Here is a 19,428-nt window from a genome sequence, read left to right as displayed (position 1 = left end):
CAGCTTGTGGGAGCCATGCATTAGTGAGTGACTTGTACACATCTTTCAGACCAGTTTTAAAGCCCAGAGAAAGGCTGTTCCCAACATGTTGGCCATTTTCTAGTTTAAGAGATAAGGCTGCGTGATTCCCTAGCTTACTGAGTCCTGGCTAGTGTTTATCTCTATAATCATTGTTATAATATTGAATAATATTGTTAGGCCTACTTGTGAATGTTGTTTGAAGGCAAAATGTGAATTAGTACTCAACTCCAAATTGATTTCAACGGTTATGCCGGTGAATAATTAGATTGTGGGAGATAAAGCCATCGTAACAAGCAGGGACACATCATAAACATGGAAGGACCTGGAGTAATCTCAAGGAAGACCAAGAAGTGTGCGTGTGAACCTTTGCAACAGAAGCAATAGTTCCAAGAGCCCCGGGGCAGCTTCAGCAGCAGCTCATTACTCCATTTGTGCTTCTTCCTCACCTAATGCCTGCATGTTTATTGCTACTGAGTCATTTCAGGGCTTTAATTGATAGACTTCTATATTCATGATGATCACATCACTAAGACACAAATATTATTTATAACGATTACTAAGATGTACTGGGACTCTGGTGTTTTTTTTTTTTTTTTTTTTGTGAAGCCCTACCCAGTACTGCTCTGGAGCCGCTCTTCTGTAGTTGAGCTCCAAGGACGCTGATCCTGTTCAGCTGTTGAGGTGCAGGGCCTGAGTAGATTCTTAATCATCATTACGAACACATGAGAGAATGCTGGCTCTCTATAATGACCTTTAAGGCACATTTTCAGTGAGAGGGATGCTGTAGAAGACTAATTAAACTGTGGAATAGTCTGCCAAGGAACGAAAGAGTCTGTCTTTAGGAGTTTTAAGGATTAGGTAGCCTTGACCTACCCAGAAGCTGAGAATCTCTTAAATTGCAAGCCTGATGGAAAGGCTGGAGAACAGACTGTAAAAGGATGAAGAGTTGTCTTCCAGGAGGGAGCAAACACAAGTCACCACCAGAGTCCAGTCTCATCCTTATTTTATAAGTAGGGTGGGGCTTTTAATATTAATCTTTAAAAAAACAATTTATGGCGCCTAAATTTGTTAAGATAAACAAATTAGAAACAGTGAAATGGGCTATAAAATACAGCTTTCAGGTTGATTATGTACTTATAGTGCACCCAAGGACACCTCTGAATAGAATTTAAATATTAGATTGTAAAGACCAGTCATGTGGAAACATTTAGAATACCGCATTACATTGGAAGTTCATATTAATATTGTATGTCCCAGTGTGGTGGTTCTCCAAGTGTGGTCTCAGGAGCATCCTTATGAACATCAGAATTTGCTCATCCCTGCTCCAGCACATCCCGGGGAAGCCAGCACCTCTTGGGTGTGCCAGCAGTTGTTCTGATACACACTGAGGTTTGAGAACTCCTCACCAATAGAGCTTTCCTTGAGCTCCAGCTCACCTGAGGTCCTCCACTCCTGCAGCTCCAGGGCTCAGTGACAGGGAGTTTCCATCTGCTTGGGGCCAGGGAAGGGCACTTTTCTCTCTTTAGAATCATTAGAGTAGACAGGGAAGTACAAATAGGCAAGCTCAAGAATGCACATAGCTACTTATATAAGGCACGATTATCAGCGAATATTTATAGTCTGGGGAAGAGTGACCTCTTAAAAACATGTATAATACATATAATATACTATACTGTTTTTTTGTTCACTTCAGGTGGAGCGTGGAAGCCCCAAGAGCTGTTTCTTGTTTCTGGGGTCTGTACTCTGCAGAGTCAACTGGGTCAGTGTGCTCTCCGATGCCTGGAATCCCAGTCCCCTTCCCGAAACCCAGAGCATGGTTGTCTGTCTGCTTTTCATGATGATTTTGCTGGCAAAGGAAGCTCAGTTGGTCGATCAAACAGTAAGTCTGGGGAGCTGTGATCAGCTGTGGCTTCTTAGTGCATTGTTTTCTCCTGATGATGTTTTCCTTACAGACATCAGTATGAGTAGATGCTCAGCATCTGAGCTGTGCCTTCAGCTACCTGCTTACTTTACTGGACAGCCCTTAGTCTAGCTCTAAATAATCCAGAGAACCCTGCTGAACCAGGATAATTTATTTTGTTAATTCTTAGTTCAGTGTGCTTCTTGAAGTCCATGTTGCAGTGTACACCCAAGTCCATCTGAAGTCTCGCAGATCTTACTGCCCTTTTGCCATGACTCCACTTGATGCTAACCTGAGTGTGTACCTCCTTGGTTCCCTAACTTTTCTGTTCTTACCATAAGCTGTCTTCCCACAGATAACTAGAGACATATATTTATTTCTGGGAAATGAACATAAAGCAGCCTGCCTTCCCTTTTTAGGATTCACCTTTACTAAGCCTTCTTGGACAGACAAGCTCACTCTCGTGGCATCTTGTGGACCTTGTGTCATACCAGAGCGTGCTGGCTTATTTCAGCAGTCATTACCCACCATCCGTCATCCTGGCCCAAGACTGTTCTGCTGAACGCGTTGTGAAGCTCTTAAAAGTGTCTGCAGGACTCTCTGTTCCTGCTGAGGGCCAGAAGCATCTCGTAAGTTGAGTGAGTGGTTTAAAAATTGGCATGTTCTTTGGACCAGAGGTCGAACACGTGCTAGTAAGGCTAGCCATGAATCTCCTGACTTGCTCTGCAGGGAAAGCTGGGTGTGGCCACCGTGTGCTCATGGCCTCCTGGGTCCTTTGGTTTGACTTTCCCCATTTACTTGCTATGCCTTAGGTAGACTGGAGATCAGTGGGTGGGCTTTAAAATCGAATGTCTTAGTCCACAGAGAGGCAGAGAGAGTGCTGAGTGTAAGCTGGAGGTTTGAGTTAGAGTAAATGTGAACATTTTTGACAAGTAAATCACTGTTTAGTTAAAGGCATTGTTAATACAGTTTTGTGGCACGGGGCATTCTCGTCTCTATGCCATCACTGTTTTGCGTAGCTGCAGACACATTTCCTGGGCCGGCTAGATGAGGTCTTTTGTGGCTTCCCAATCTGTCCTCTTCCATTGGCAGAAGTTTCCTGTCTCGGAGCCACTTGGTCCCAAATACCTGGCAGTCACTTTCCAAATTACCACACAGAGGCTTAATATTACTTATAAGTGTTCAACCAATAGCTCACACTTATTAACTAGCTCTTACATTTAAAGTTAACCCATATTCCTTACTTAATACTTTGCCACATGGCAGTACCTTTTCTTAGTACAGCATGCCCATCTTGCTCTCTCTGCTTCTGGCCAGCATCTCCTGACTCCACCCTTCTCCTTCCCATCATGCTTAGTTTGTTTGCCTGGCTACTGGCCAATCAGTGTTTTATTAAAACCAAATTTGAGTGACAAATCTTTACAATGTCCAAGAGCATTGTCCCACAGCATTCATCACTCTGCTCAAATGGTCAGTGCCGTGCTGTGCTCCCCAGGAGAACTGAGCCAAGTGGTCAGTGCCATGCTGTGCTCCCCAGGAGTACTGAGCTAACATTTCTCGCTCAGTTCATTTGACTGACAGGATTCTGTCTCTCTCTCTCATCAGGACATAGTTCCAAAGTGCCAAGCCTTCACTCGTCAGATGGTTCAGTTTCTCAGTACCCTGGAACAAAATGGAAAAGTCACCTTCCCAGTCCTGGAGCAGGAAATAGCTAAGCTCTTAGATGACGTCATTGTCTTTAACCCACCTGGTAAGTGACCAGTGGAAGCCACATACTCGTGCGGGCTTTGTGAGCTGAGGAGGATGGTCAAGACCACGACTCCTGATCCAGACAGTCAGGGCCCCTGGGACAAGTAGCAGTGTTACAGTTTGAGGAGAGGTTGACCCTGGCAGATGAGGATGTGAAGTGACCTGTACTGAGGTTCAAGCTGGATAAGACATTAAGTGATGATCTGGAGGAAGCAACTTTATAGGAGGTCAGCTCCTAAGTAGAAGTTCAGAGTCTCCTGACGGCTTGTCAAGACATTTCTGTGGAGGTATTTATTGCTAGCAGGTCAGTGGACAGACATCCTGCCAATAACTTCTACTGAAAACAACCAAGAATGCTCAATAAAATGCAAAAACCAAAAATTATAATTATTGGTAGAATAGTAAAAAGATAAGGAATTTTGAGGTTAGAAGTAGAGTATAGTGACTGGAGAGATGGCTCAGGGATTAAGAGCACTGGCTGCTCTTCCAGAGGGCCTGAGTTCATTCCCAGCAACCACATGGTGGCTCACAACCATCCCTAATGAGACCTGGTGCCCTCTTCTGGCCTACAGTGCAAGCATACATGCAGGTAGAAACACTGTATCCATAAAAAATAAATAGATCTTAAAAAAAAAAGAAATAGCGTGTAAGAGAAAACTTATGAAGGTAGACAGAATACTCAAACTAGTTTTTCCCTGACCCTTCATAGGTCTAGAGGGAGCTGATAATGCCCAGGGCCTCCCTGAGATGGGGGCCTAAAGGAGAGCCTGTGTGTTAGGTACAGGCGAGCTCCTGTGTGAGGAGAGCAGAAACAGCTGCCTAATGTGGCTTGGTGTTTGGTCAGATATCTGTGGGAAGGAAAGTGGTCCACTAAAATGGTTGAGTACAAGCAGATCCTCTTGTTGTTGAAGAAGTCATGTGAGATAATACAAAGTAAGAAAACCGAAAGGAATAACAGAATCATAAGCAGAGTAGGAGCTCGGGTTGGTCATGGCTGACTGTGAAGTCAAGGAATATTAGCACCCTGGGAAGAGTGTGTAGCAAGAACTGGAAGAGGCACTAGAGCCGAGCCTGGTTTGTAGGAATCAGCCATGGCTTTGCTACTGAGAAGAAGGGCAAAGACAGGCTGATTCCGTAAGGAGGTTCATCATAAATCAAAACTGCTGCTGCTGTTCATTTGAAACTGAGATGAGTCGCCGTGGCAATGCCTGTGTTGTTCAGGGTTTACCAGTGGGACTCCTTTGGCCAACAACTGAAGATGTAACTCATTCCTGACACTGAAGGCTTTACTTGGTAGCATGTCTAGTTGGAGCATTGTCTTTCCTGTGATGTGGTGACTCCATTTAGATTACCTGCATATATGCATGTATCTTAGGAAGCTTCTACAGTAGCACATTTCCATATGGGTTTTCATAAGGCCTTTCGTGTTACTTGTCTCTCTCCATATTTCCTCCTTTATTCTGCTCTCATATCCCTCTCCTTATTTAGTAGTCCTGGTGTAGTTTCCCTTTGTCTCTCCATAACATTATATTCTATCTCCCTTCCCTGAAAGATCCCATTGCCTCTTGGTTTCTTACTGAGTGCCTGACCTCTGTGGTTACTCAGATTATAGAACACTTACTGGAGGTTTAGAAACTAACATCCACATATTAGAAAAAACAGGCAACATTTGTCTTTGGAGTCTGGGTTACTTCAGGATGATTATTTCTAGCTCAGTCCTCCAAATTTCATTATTTTATTGAATATATTACATTGTGTGAGTATAACACATTTTAATTATCCATTTATCAGTTTATAAAAACTTAGGCTATTTCTAATTTCTGGCTATTGTGGATAGAAAGGCAATGAACATGAGTAAATAATTCTTTAATAAGCTGTAGAGTCCTTTGGGTATATACCCAAAAGTGTTATAGCTGGATCTTGAAGTAAATAGTTCCCAGCTTCCTGAGGAACCTCCATCCTGATTTGTAGAGTGGCACACTTTGCACTCCCACCAGCAATGCGTAAGTGTTCCCTTTCTCCATGCCCCAGGCAGCATGTGTTGTCATTTGTTTTATTGATTGTGGTCAGCCTGACTGGGGTTAGATGAAGTCTCAGTTGTTTAATCTTCATTTCCCTGATTTCTAAGGATGTTGAATATTTAAGTGTTTTTCTGTCATTTGCGTTTCATCTTTTGAGAACTCTCTGTTTAGTTCTATACCCCATTTTTAAATTTTATTGTTTTCTTGATGTTCAGTTTTTTACTTCTTGCTAACCATCTATCAAATGTCGCTGAGTGTCTCTGGATTCAAAGTTTCCATTGAAAAATCAGATGTTTTCTAATATTTCTTCCTTTATTATGTGATCTGGTTGTTCTTCCTTTGCAGATTTAAATATGCCTTCTTTATTCTGTACATTTAGTGTTCTGCTTATGATGTGTCATGGGAATTTCTTTTCTGGTTCTACTTGGTGTTCTGAATGCTTCTTGTACCTTGATAGCTAATTTCTTTAGGTTGAGGAAATTTGGTTCTACAGTTTTGATAACTATATTTTCTCTGCCTTTGACCTGAGTTTCTTTTTTCCTTTATAGCTATTATTTGTAGGTTTGGTATTTTCATAGTGTCTTGATTTTTTTTTCATTTTTTTTTATTGAGAAAAGGAGAGAAAAAAAAAACAAGTTTCCACCTCCTCCTAGCCTCCCATTTCCCTCCCCCTCCTCCCACCCTTCTCCCCCTCCCCCCACTCCTCTCCCCCTCCCTCTCCAGTCCAAAGAGCAGTGAGGGTTCCCTGCCCTGTGGTAAGTCCTAGGTCCTCCCCTCTCCGTCCATTCCTAGGAAGGTGAACATTCAAACTGGCTAGGCTCCCACAAAGCCAGCACATTACGTAGGTTCAAAACCCCGTGCCATTGTCCTTGGCTTCTCATCAGCCCTCATTGTTCGCCATGCTCAGAGAGTCCAGTTTTATCCCATGCTTTTTCAGTCACAGTCCAGCTGGCCTTGGTGAGCTCCCAATAGATCAGCTCCACTGTCTCAGTGGGTGGGTGCACCCCTCGTGGTCCCGACTTCTTTGCTCATGTTCTCCCTCCTTCTGCTTCTCATTGGGACCTTGGGAGCTCAGTCCAGTGCTCCAGTGTGGGTCTCTGTCTCTATCTCCATCCATCACCAGATGAAGGTTCTATGATGATATGCAAGATATTCGTCAGTATTGCTATAGGATAGGGTCATTTCAGGTTCCCTATCCTCAGCTGCCCAAGGAACTAACTGGGGACCTCGGCTTGGGCATCTGGGAGCCACTCTAGGTTCAACTCTAAGGTGGCTCCCTTAACTAAGAATTGTGCTTCCGTGCTCCCCTATCTAACCTTCCTTTATCCCAATCCTCCTTTTTCCCCAAGTTCCCCCCATTCTCCCCTTCTCCCTTGATTTTTTTAGATTTAACATTTTCTTTGACTAAGCTATCCATTTCTTCGACCTTGTTGTCTTCAAGCCCTGAAATTCCCTCTTCTATATCTTTTAACTTGGTGAGGCTTACCTCCGAGCTTTTTGTTTGATATCTCTCCCAAGTTTTCATTTCCAGTTTTATTGTATTTTGGGTTTTCTTTAGTTATTCAGTTTATGCTTTCATGTCTTGAATTGTTTTCATTATTTCATTCAGCTGTTTGTGTTTTCAGTCTTTATTAAGGCATTTATTCATATCCTCCTTACGGTCCTTGAACATAGAGAATGACTATTTTGAAGGTCTCGCCTTAGGCTTCTACTAAATTGCTTGTCTCGGGATCAGTTGCGATAGGGTTTGGCTTCTAGAGGATGGGTATTGTCTTGTCTGTTCATGTTTGTATTTCTCGGATCTAGGCTTCTGAAATTAAATGCTAGGTGTGTTTGTTGGCGTGGCTGTCTAGTTTGCTTCTGGCTGGGTGGGTATCCTGTTGTTTATTATCGCCCACTCTGGATTCTAGCCACCTGAGTGACTGTGGGGTCCCCGTAGAGAGTGTTTCTGTGGGTTGGTGGACATCATGATGTATGGAGATGGACTAGAAGAGAAGGCTGAAAGGGGAAGCAGGAAAGAGCTGGAGGGACCAGGGTCTGCACCAGGTGGTAGAATCCCCAGGAAATGGAGGTGAAGTGGGAGGAGGGGGCTCCTAGTTACAGACTCGGCAGGACTAAGAGTGAGTCTGGAGAGACAGCAGTGGAGTATGGGAAGGATAATAAAGATAGCTTACTTGAGTCCCAGCCCAGTGTAACCACTGGGCGTCAGGTGTCACTCAGGAATGGAGACAAGCTGGAAGGAAAGGCTGAGAGGGGCTGTGGGAGTTAACGTGTTAGTCTCTCACATACTTTATTCAGGGAACTTGAGGAAGTTCCTATTTCCTGTTCATAAAATCCAGTTGTCATCAGATCCTTTCTGCCTAGTCAGACATCAGGAGTGTGACGACCCTGGAGAACAGATAAGAACTGTTCTTCTTATGACCTCTTTCCTGTCCCTGTCCTCGTGGTCTGAGTGCATATCTGTCTTTGCCTTTAGACATGGACAGCCAGGCCCGCCACATGGCCCTCAGCAGCCTCTTTACAGAAGTCCTAATGATGATGAACAATGCAACTATTCCAACAGCGGAGTTCCTCGGTGCCAGCATTCGGACCTGGATTGGCCAAAAGGTTCATGGGTTGGTAGTGCTGCCCCTTTTAACAGCAGCCTGCCAAAGCCTGGCATCGGTCCGCCACATGGCAGAAATTACAGAAGCCTGCATCACTGCCTACTTCAAGGAAGGTAAGAGACACCATCTTCTGTTCTCATTGGAGTGACCTTTTCCAGGAAGACGAAAGCCTGTCGTCAGGGAGTGTTCCACTCTTCCCAAAGTGGCATTATTCTAATTCTCTCTGTCAGAAATTTTCATATCACACACACACACACGCACGCACGCACGTGCACACACATACATACACACACACACACACCCGCACAACACAATATATATATATATATACACACACACACACACACACACACACACACACACACACATATATATATGTATATATATGATAGAAGTAAATTTTTTTCCATAAAGAGCTAGTCAACATCAGAACATGTGGCCCATGTCTTTTGGGTTCAATCTTATGTTTCAAGAGAGAAAAAAATGCTAATTTGTTTTTTACATTGCTTTAAAATGTCAGACCAACCATGTTATAATAGCAAAGTCAGTTTTCAAAACAAATGCTGTAAACCAGAACTTATTAATTATGTGGTAATTTCTTTTTTACCATGTTTGGTGAGAGGAGTTTTCATAGAGATCTTTTTATTTCTTCTTGCCTTGCTTCTTATGATTTATTTATTTTTATTTTCTGTATATGGGTGTTTTGCCTGCATGTCTTTATGTGTAGCACATCTGTGCCAAATGCCACATAGGCCAGAAGAGGGTGTGAATCACTTGGAGCTGGAATTACTGAAAGTTGTGAACAACCATGTGTGTGCTAGGTATTGTACTCCGGGTCAGTGCTCTTAACTGCTGAGCCACCTCCCCAGCCTTCTTGTCCCACTTTTAAAACTATTCTATAAGGATCACTTTTTCCTGTTCCTCATCCTTTTATTGTTCTTACTCTTCCACCAAGCTATGGAGATGGTGATTAAGGACTGCTTAGAATGGCTCTTCTCAACTGTGATATTCAGATATGAAATATTACTATAAATAACAAGAAAGGAAGAAGATCAGAGTGAGGTTCCAGGGTATGCCCATACCTGCCACCTGCCCTGGCTGCTGTGGAGGTACTTTGTATCTCACCGTGCACCTGCCTTCACTCCTCCCAAAGGGTTGAGAGCCTTCAGGACAACACTCAGGACTCAAATTTGTTTGTGTTACTAACATCAAAATGGTTAATGAGCTGTACTTTAGTGAGTAAAAATGCTTATGAGAGATTTATTTTCTTAGAAAAGCCTGGGTTGACTAAAGTTAAAACTCTTTGGTACCTGAAGATGCTAATCATCATCACATAACGAGAAAGGAAGTTTTGAGACACACGGTCCTGAGTTCTAATTTCTGTGAACCTCTCCTAGCTAAGTAGCAGCCGGTGGAGGATTTCCAGTCTGAGCATCAGGGCATCTCTCGCTTTTCTGGATTCTAGGCCACTCTGAGAAATGATGTGTTACATGAGGCTAAAGTGAAAACAGTTGTTAGAATACTTTCCTTTTTTCATAATATTTTTATTGATTATTTGGGAATTTCACATCATGAACCCAGAGCACACTCACTTCCCAGTCCTCCCAGGTCTGCCCCCACCCCCAACCTTGAGACCTCCCCACCAAAAGAAGGAGAAAAAGAGCCAGTCTAATTTGTGCTGCCCATATACTCACTGGAACGCGGTCAAACTCCCAGTTGCCAGCCCCTTAAGGAGACCTGCGTCCTTTCCCACCCGCACCCCAGCCAGAAGCCATCAGGTCAGCATCCTCCTCACAACTGTTGAGAGTTCTCTTCAATGGCTTTCTGTTTAGACTGTTTCGTTTTGGGGGTGGGTGAACTGGGGGGAGGGGTTATCATAGATGCCTTCTGTGTCCCTCTTTCTCAACTGTGAGTCTGCAGTCGTTGATGCCACTTCAAAAGAAGCTTCCCTGCCCTTTACAGTTAACAGGAGCATGGATCGTATGGATCATGGACTTCTACATGGTTTCTGGTGACAGCACGGACCACAGGCATCCACATGGTCTCTGGCATCAACACAGCACATTCTTATGTACATGAGCATATACTGATATTTCCTCTTGGTGTTTTTTTCCTAGGCTCCCTCAATCAAAATTTAGGATGGGGCCCCATTCTGGTGTCCCTTCAAGTCCCTGAACTCACCATAGAAGAGTTTCTGCAGGAGTGTTTAGCCCTCGGCAGCTGCTTGACTCTCTACGTCTACCTGCTTCAGTGTTTAAACAGTGAGCAGACTCTGAGAAACGAGATGAAGGTGCTCCTCATCCTAAACAAGTGGCTGGAACAGGTGTACCCAAGGTATGCTTGCCCGCTGCCTTACTTGGGATCCCGGTTTACATAAGCGTTAATTCAAGAACCAGAACCCAGGGATGCATAAAAGTGAAGCAAGCTTTCAGGGGAGTACACATGCTTGGGGGACTGCAACGCACTGCGCCTCCATCTGTGCTCTTTGTGCTACAATACAGTTCGCGAGCTTTGGGCAAGGGGCTGGCGGTTGAAACACACAAACACACACAGAGACAGACAGACAAATGGACGTATAATCACTGGTAAAAAGCCCTTTCTTTAATAGCGCCATGGAGGTTTAAATACCCAGCAGTCAAGTGGGCCAACAGGTGAAAACCCCATCCTCTGATCAGAAGGCTCTAGCAGGGAAGAGCAGCTGGAGGCCAGGACTCCAATTGATCCCAACAGGGGACTCTTAGTCTCTTAGTTGCTGAGCTAATTTTCTGAGCAGATTTATTTTTTTTCTTTTAAATCTCCTCACACAATATTTGAGGCACCAACTTTCTTATAAATGAGGATCAAGTGACAGAGGATGTAGCCCAGTGCCTGGCATGCAAATGTTCAGTCAGTGGTAGCTGTGCCAGCCCCATTGCTAGTAACCAGGCGTCTGTACTGGCCTGACTTTGGGGTTCACACCTCAGCATAGCCACTAAGAGTGCCCTGTGCACAATCACTGCGTTCCCTTTTAAAAGGGCCCTGCCCACCTCCCCTCCTTCTTTCTTTCTCTTTGTCTCCATCTGTCTCTCCCTCTCCTCTTTCCTCCTCTCCTCTCCTCCTGTCCCCAAAGGCCTGTCTCCCCTCTTCCCCCTTTTCCCATTTACTTCCCCCAATAAAAAAACCCTCCACCTGAGCTCTGTTGCATGTTGTGTTTCTCTTGCGCACTGCTTTTTCTATAAATTACAACACCCATTACTTTATCAACATTTTGCTAACACTTTAACCTTGGTTTTCTTTTCTTTTTTTTTTTTTTGCTTTTTTTAAAAATTCTCTTTTTTTTTAACTTTTTTTTTTATTGAGAAAAGAAAAAAAAAAAACAAATTTCCTCCTCCTCCCAGCCTCCCATTTCCCTCCCCCTCCTCCCACCCTTCTCCCCCTCCCCCCACTCCTCTCCCCCTCCCTCTCCAGCCCAAAGAGCAGTCAGATTTCCCTGCCCTGTGGTAAGTCCTAGGTCCTCCCCCCTCTGTGCATTTCTAGGAAGGTGAACATCCAAACTGGCTAGGCTCCCACAAAGCCAGCACATTACATAGGTTCAAAACCCCGTGCCATTGTCCTTGGCTTCTCATCAGCCCTCATTGTTCGCCATGCTCAGAGAGTCCAGTTTTATCCCATGCTTTTTCAGTCACAGTTCAGCTGGCCTTGGTGAGCTCCCAATAGATCAGCTCCACTGTCTCAGTGGGTGGGTGCTCCCCTCGTGGTCCCGACTTCTTTGCTCATGTTCTCCCTCCTTCTGCTCCTCATCAGGACCTTGGGAGCTCAGTCCAGTGCTCCAGTGTGGGTCTCTGTCTCTGTCTCCATCCATCACCAGATGAAGGTTCTATGATGATATGCAAGATATTCGTCAGTATTGCTCTAGGATAGGGTCATTTCAGGTTCCCCATCCTCAGCTGCCCAAGGAACTAACTGGGGACCTCGGCTTGGGTATCTGGGAGCCACTCTAGGTTCAACTCTAAGGTGGCTCCCTTAACTAAGAACCGTGCTTCCGTGCTCCCCCATCCAACCTTCCTTCATCCCAATCCTCCCCCTTCCCCAAGCTCCCCCCATTCTCCCCCTCTCCCCCCTCTCTCCCCATCTCCCCTTACCCCCATCCCACCCCACCCCCAAGATCTCAATTTTCTCCCCGGCAATTTTGTCTACTTCCCATAGCCAAGAGGGCAACTATATGCTTTTCCTTTGGTTTACCTTCTTACTTAGCTTCTTTGGGATCACCAAGTGTAGACTCTGTGACCCTTGTTTATGGCTAGAAACCAATTATGAGTGAGTACATCCCATGTTCATCTTTTTGGGTCTGGGATACCTCACTCAGGATAGTGTTTTCTATTTCCATCCATTTGCATGCAAAATTTGAGAAGTCATTGTTTTTTAACGCAGCATAGTACTCTAATGTGTAGATATTCCACACTTTCTTCATCCATTCTTCCATTGAAGGGCATCTAGGTTGTTTGCAGGTTCTGGCTATTACAAATAATACTGCTATGAACATAGTTGAACAAATGCTCTTGTCATGTGATAGGGCATCTCTTGGGTATATTCCCAGGAGTGGTATTGCTGGGTCCAGGGGTAAGTTGATCCCGAATTTCCTGAGAAACCGAAACACCGATTTCCAAAGTGGTTGCACAAGATTGCATTCCCACCAGCAATGGATGAGTGTTCCCCTTCCTCCACAGAGTTAACATCCACTGGTCATTAATATCACTTAATGTCAATGGACTCAACTCACCTTGGTTTTATTTTCTTCAATTTTAATTTCTTCAGTTTTGTTTTCGTTTACTTGTGTGTGTATGTGTAGTTGTGGGTTCCTGGGGATTAAACTCAGTGCCATCTTGCTGGCCCTGGCATATGACTTTAGAGTAATGTATTTCTCCCTCCTGTAAAACTCAAATGTGAGTTTCTGTTAGACATGAGTGGGAAAAGTCCTTACATTTCTTTTGCTCTGGCTCCTCCCCCAGCTCCGCACAGGAAGAAGCAAAGCTGTTCCTGTGGTGGCATCAGGTCCTGCAGCTGTCGCTGGCTCAGGTGGAGCAGAATGAGTCAGTCCTGACAGAGTCTGTCATCCGGATCCTGCTCATGCTGCAGGGCAGGCAGAGCCTCCTGGCCGAGGAGAGGCTCAGCTCTGGGATTCTGGGGGCTATCGGCTTGGGCCGGAAGTCACCCCTGTCCAACAGGTGAGGAAGCTTACACTGCCCGCCTTGGTGGGCCTCAGCTGCCCCTGGCAGAGGTGTGACGCTGGAATAGGCTTTTGACTTAGGGCACATAGGTTTCTGAGAGATGAAGGCAAAAGGCTAGAGACTGTTTACATCTTTATATTCTAAAAAGCATGTTGATTTGTTCTTGGTTTACAACTTTGTTTTAAAGGTCAAATCCTACCTTTGGTTCATGCTGATTTCATTTTGGTTTTGAGCCAGTGATGATGAATTAAAATATCTCAATCCTTTGTTTCATTCTGGTTACTTGGTCCCCCTCCTTTGAGTTTGGGGGGAATCAAGGCCTGTTAGGGACTCAGTGTAGAACTGTCATGACATCATGGTGGGCTTGGTTCAGTTAGTAAGAGGTGATGAAAGACAAGTCTGGGTTTTGTGGCTTAGAATCTCAAGGCAGGGAAGAGTTTGCTGGTGGTCCTCCATTCTGAGCCAAGGTGCTATCTTCCTTTTGGTTTCTCTGCCCTTCCCTATGTATCACTGAAAGATATTCACAATGTGATAGCCATCACTAGTTGTAGAATATCCCTCAAGTGAGCTCTGTAGTCACCAGTCACCCCCGTTTCCTTCTCCCCCATCACTGACAACTGTGGACTGATTTCTTCTTAGGACATTTCTAAACATGGGATTGTATGTGTGTGGCCTTCAGTATCTGGAAATGCTTTCCCGAGGTCATCCGTGTTGTAGCGTGTGTCAGCAGTTCTTGCTTATTTTTATTAATGTTCTTGTGGTACTGAGGACTGAACTGTGCATTCTTGGCAAGTGTCCCACAACTGAGCCACATCCCTTTATTCCTTTGCGTGGCTGAGTGGCACACCCATGGGTGTGGATCTGCCATATTGTCCATTTAGAAGCTGCTGGACATTTGGGTTGCTTCAGTCTTTGCTGCTGTGGACTAATGCTGCTGTGAACATTCACGCATGCATTTTTGGCTATGTCTGTCTTTGGTTCTCTTGTGTGCATACCTAGGAGTGGGATTGCTGGGTGACGTGACAACTGTTTTACTTACTAAGACGGTACACAAGTCTCTCTGTAGCAGCCCCATGGTGTACCGTGTCTGACTGTCCAGCTATTCTGTCTTTTTTAAAAAATATTTATTTATTTATTTATTTATTTATTTTGTATACAATATTCTGTCTGTGTGTATGTCTGCCGGCCAGAAGAGGGCACCAGACCTCATTACAGATGGTTGTGAGCCACCATGTGGTTGCTGGGAATTGAACTCAGGACCTTTGGAAGAGCAGGCAATGCTCTTAACCGCTGAGCCATCTCTCCAGCCCCCAGCTATTCTGTCTTTACCAACACTTTCATTCTTGAATCTGAGTGGACACACACTACTTGGGTAACCAAGGAAGGAAACATTAAGTAGGGTTTCCCTGAAGAGCTTAACTACAGAAGGGATCTGGAAATGGAGCTATCTTGTTTCCTTTTAAAATGGGAAATTCGGTTTGTATGTGAAACTGTTCACTTTAATGGTCACTCACTTCTGACCTGTTGTTAACACTCAAGGTTCCGTGTGGTTGCCCGAGGTATGGCCGCCTTCCTGTCAGTTCAGGTGCCTGCGGAAGACCAGATTCGTCTGAAGCCTAGCTCTGAATTACACCTGACTCCAAAAGCTCAGCAGGTCAGTGACAGCAACCTCAAGGCTGGAGTTTAAGAAGGGCGGCCGCAGTTCTAACGTGTGCCCCCCAGGCCTGAAGCTCCACAGTAGCCCAGAGCCAGCTCCCTGGGTAGGCTTGTCTCAGATCCTGAACTGATTTTTTCTAGGTACCAGACTAGAGCAATGAAGAGACAAGGCCAGGTCAAGCTGGTCTAGGGTTGAATTTGGTTCTGGAGAGCATGGTAAGTGTGCTTCCTGCTACCAGGGCTGGCACTGCACAGAAAATGGCTCACTTGACTTAAATGACAGTTGGCTGAGCTTTCCCTGGAACCAAAGCAGTGGTTCCTGTTCCATGAGGCCTAAGAGTGACCAGGTAGCAGGCAGGTGCTTGAATAAGCAGCAGAAGGGTAGCTATTAGAAGTTAAGTGTGCACTGAACACGTGGATAGCTGTATGTCCTGGGTCTGGTTCCTGGGACTTGTTTTCACCTTACCATCTGGCAATTGGGTATGGAGCCAGCTTGAAATAGTGAAATAGTGGTTGCCGTCCTTGAGTGCTTGCTTCTGTAGCAGAGAGTGGTAGCTATTCTGATCTCGTAGATGGGGAGACATGAGAGAGAGAGAAGCTAGGAAATTTGTCCCTGTGCACACAGTAAGTGGTAGGTGTTGGGGCTGGGGTTCACGTGGCCAGTCTTATCTCCAGGAAGTTCCTCATTTTCCACTCTGCAGGGCGTCTGTTGTGGCAAGTGCTTAGGGCGTGTGAGGATCAGAAGCCAGGTGTGGTGGTACACACCTTTAATTCCAACACTGGGAGGCAGAGGCAGGAAGGTCTCTGTAAATTCAAGCCCAGTCTGATCTCCACAGTGAGTTCCAGAACAGCCAGGGCCGACCCTGTTTCAAACAAGGAACAAACAAACAGAGCAAAGATCAGTTAGTGTGATTGGTAGATTTTTCATGGACATCGGGTATTAGTCATTCACTGCTGGAGTCCCGAATTTCTTCATAAAGCCTCACAGATGGGCAGACGAGCCCGTGTAGGTAGATTGGGAGTCTGGTGAGATTGATTTTCTGGTGTATTTGAGATTGTACATCAGGATTCTGCTGTTGTTGTGACCACAGGTCATGCGGGCCCGTCTGTTAGACTTGACGTGCTGCTCCTCACATGGCCTTGCATACTTGATAGATAGCAGGGCTTTCAGATTTCAGACAACTCATCTGGGCCAGCTCTTCCAGTCGGTCATTCAGGGGCCAAATTATAAGAATTAGTAATGTGGGGGCTGTCCCATTGAAAAAAATTGAGCCCTAAGTTCTGCTTAAGACTAGCTTAGTAATTTATTTCTAAGCTTCTTGCTTGTTTACCATACTAAAGAACATCTTCCTCTTTATATTCTGAACCAAGCAAATCCATCTTTTAATATATTTTTTTAATACCAGGGGTTCCAAAAACTGGAGGGGAGAGGAGGTAGCACACTCCATGTGTGGTGGGTGTTCCAGGGTTGGGGTGCATATCTTCAGAATCCCAGAGGTGACTGAGTTTGGGCACTTGGAAAACACAGCTCCCCACCTCCCAAGGTCGTGGTTTGGAATTTTTGTTTTCTCCATGTACCATCTCTCTTTCTTCTCCAGTAAAGGAAGAAAAACGATGAAATTACAGATCTGGAGACTGTTTTAGCTTTTTTGTTGAAGAGGGTTGTGGGGATGTGTGTTTCTCCCAGGCATGCTGTCTGTCTGTCTGTCTTATGGAGGAACTTAACCTGTCACTTCGTCCGCCGAGGTGGTCCCCTTATCATGTGCTCCCAGCAGCACTGAGCAGCTCACTCTGTTTCCTGTGATGGTCTGTAACCTCAGAACAAACCCCACAGTGGGCTACACTTTCACCTGGGGAGATGCCGCTGGTACCTGTGAAGAGAGGGGGTTCGCGTCTGGTTGGGGAGAGTTGGCTGTGGGACCAGGGAGAACAGGGACAAGGTAGGCAGGGACATGGCCGTGGCAGTTGAGACAGAGTCATAATTCTAGCCTGGCTGCTGCAGCCTCCTCAAGGAGACAACAACACTCAAGAAGAGAAGCAGATGCAGCTTCCTCTCAGCTCCTCCATGTGTCCCCGGAGCCTGCCTTCTGGACTGCTGCCTTCCCAGGCTCCAGGGGAACTGGATCACGATGGGGTCAGTGGTGTGCAGTCACAGACTAGGTTCATTTGTCTCTCATGTCTTCTAGGTACTGACTGCTCTTGAATCCATGACACTCAGTAAGCAGTATGTGGAGTACCAGGATCAGATACTGCAAGCTGTCTGCTTCATAAAGCATCCCGGCCATTGCCTTCAGAATGGGAAAGGCTTGCTGGCTCTTCTTGTCAACTGTCTCTATCCAGAAGTGCATTATCTGGACAACATACGATAGTGATGCTGACACCCGAAGCCCTGCTGCTCTGTGTTTACACGGACTTGGCTGTTGCGCATGAACCTTGTTCTGCTTCACTGCAGAGCTCAGTTCTACCAGGAACTCGGCTAAGGTGCAAGTTGGGAGGCATTGGATAGCTCTGGCTGTATGATTATCTCTTCCTGTCTAGAGAGTCGTTAGGTTTGTGTTCTTCCACAAGTGGAACGAAGCTCCACTAATACAGAGCCACTCGCATTGGGGATGTGCCACAGACTCTTTAAGAGCTACAGAGAGTTCTTAATGTCTGCACTTCTGTCTCCTGCCATGCTCGACCACCGTGGGAGTCATGAAGAGCCCTCTTTTGGATTCCATTTGTATTCTTCCAATGTTAAAAATACAACTTGGAAAATTTCTGCATTTCCTAAATGTGGGGAATACACCAGCTTAAAGGAATTGTATGTCTCCTGGAGTGGAGGTGGCGCACACCTGTAACCTGAGCACCCTGGGGCTCCCGCAGGAGGCTGGAGTGCATGTCGAGAGTCTCAGCAGGTGACACAAAACAAAAAAGCTGAACTAAAATGAGTCATACTGAAGACACGCCACTTAACCCTCACCACAGTGGACAGCGGAGATGGTGACACATCTGTTTGTGACTGCATGTCCTCTGGAAGTGCGCCTTTCTGAGTGACGTGGCACCCCTTGCGCTGACGGCTGCTGTGCACAGGTGTGTGGTGGCCCATGCGGTGGGAGCACAGACAGCACTGACGCCGTAGCCACAGCTCCGAGCTCCCGTGGGCTTTTCCTTCACATCGGGCTATGGGTCTGTCTGTGTGGAGGCTCCCAATTCTCTGCAGGCCCTGCTGTCAAGGGACACTGGGGTCTTTGTTCTTCTTCCTTTGGTTAAGTTCAAGGGAAACTCACGGACATGCTGGACACAAGCCCAGGGAGAAGGGGGCCAGGTCAGGGAATTTCAGAAATCTGGTTTTTCATGAATAGCCCTGTGCCTTCTGTCACTGCCGACAGTCGCATTGCCAAAGCTTGTCTGGCACATTGCTGTGTTCTCATGCCACTTCCTGCAGGAGTTAGAAATTTGATTTCTATCAATAGATTTATAATTCTTAAAAATGGCCCTCAACCAATTTTGTTTGTTCAGCTCAAAGTATATCTTTGTTCCTATGGGTTATGGCTCGAAGTATCTGTGTAAAATCTCTGGATGGCCAGCCAGTGCCTTGGGTAAAGATGGGGTATACCATTAGTGGGCCGCGTCCCCTTCATTGGAAGCTTGCAGGAACTCTTCGCTGGGAGAACAGTTCTACTTAGTAGACATGTCTTGGAACACTGATAAAAAACCTCCCTGTTCTGTGGCACAAAGTGTCATTGCATGGGGATGTCTCAGCCTTCTTTGTTTTTGCTTTTCTCTATTTCCCAAGCCAGTAATCTTCACTTCGAATAGAAGAAAACTTCAGAAGCTGCAGAGAGCTAAACAAGCAGCAGTGACTCTGTGGCCAGGACCCTGTGTGTGTGTGGTTTCTCTGAGGAGAGGGAAGTTACCAGTACCCTAGAATGTGAAATGTTTGAGTGTACATTTTAGAGAATCAATTCATTTTGGAAGTTTATAATATTTGTAAATTTTGTCTGTAAAATGTATAAACAATAAAATCAACTTTTGATTATAAGCTATGAATCTGAATTGAAGGCTAATGTAGATTTTTTATGCCCAATATTAAATTTATTTGGCTTTGTAACTGGGTGGTAAAAATGCCGCTTTTCATCTTTGCTTGATATCTGAGAGTTATTTGCCTCAGATTCTATGAGAAGCACTAGGCTAAGTTTAAAAATATGAACTAATGTGGAACACAGAGAGCTTCCTGCAGAGAGCCTGGCTTGCTGCTTGAAGGATGAGCCAGGCTTTGCTTGGAT

The 19,428-nt window shown here is 45.3% G+C and overlaps 1 protein-coding gene across 3 annotated transcripts in view; it reads left to right on the top strand.

Moving 5' to 3' along the window:
* The window catches only part of Epg5 (ectopic P-granules autophagy protein 5 homolog), a 91,288-nt gene extending 72,107 nt beyond the window's left edge, over positions 1 to 19,181 (top strand). For all 3 annotated transcript variants that reach the window (XM_041640830.1, XM_041640829.1, XM_041640831.1), the window contains 8 exons: positions 1,715 to 1,900; positions 2,341 to 2,550; positions 3,527 to 3,671; positions 8,168 to 8,410; positions 10,415 to 10,631; positions 13,286 to 13,501; positions 15,044 to 15,158; positions 17,347 to 19,181. In XM_041640830.1, coding sequence (XP_041496764.1) covers positions 1,715 to 1,900; positions 2,341 to 2,550; positions 3,527 to 3,671; positions 8,168 to 8,410; positions 10,415 to 10,631; positions 13,286 to 13,501; positions 15,044 to 15,158; positions 17,347 to 17,529 — 1,515 coding nt within the window. In that variant the 3' untranslated portion in view covers positions 17,530 to 19,181. The remainder of the gene's footprint in view (positions 1 to 1,714; positions 1,901 to 2,340; positions 2,551 to 3,526; positions 3,672 to 8,167; positions 8,411 to 10,414; positions 10,632 to 13,285; positions 13,502 to 15,043; positions 15,159 to 17,346) is intronic.
* Positions 19,182 to 19,428: the final 247 nt, after the last annotated feature.

The sequence above is a fragment of the Microtus oregoni genome, unplaced genomic scaffold (genome assembly GCF_018167655.1).
Source record: "Microtus oregoni isolate MIOR12 unplaced genomic scaffold, Mior012 000065F_ref0000479, whole genome shotgun sequence".
Classification (NCBI taxonomy): Eukaryota; Metazoa; Chordata; class Mammalia; order Rodentia; family Cricetidae; genus Microtus; species Microtus oregoni.
This window is presented reverse-complemented; position numbering and strand designations above follow the sequence as displayed.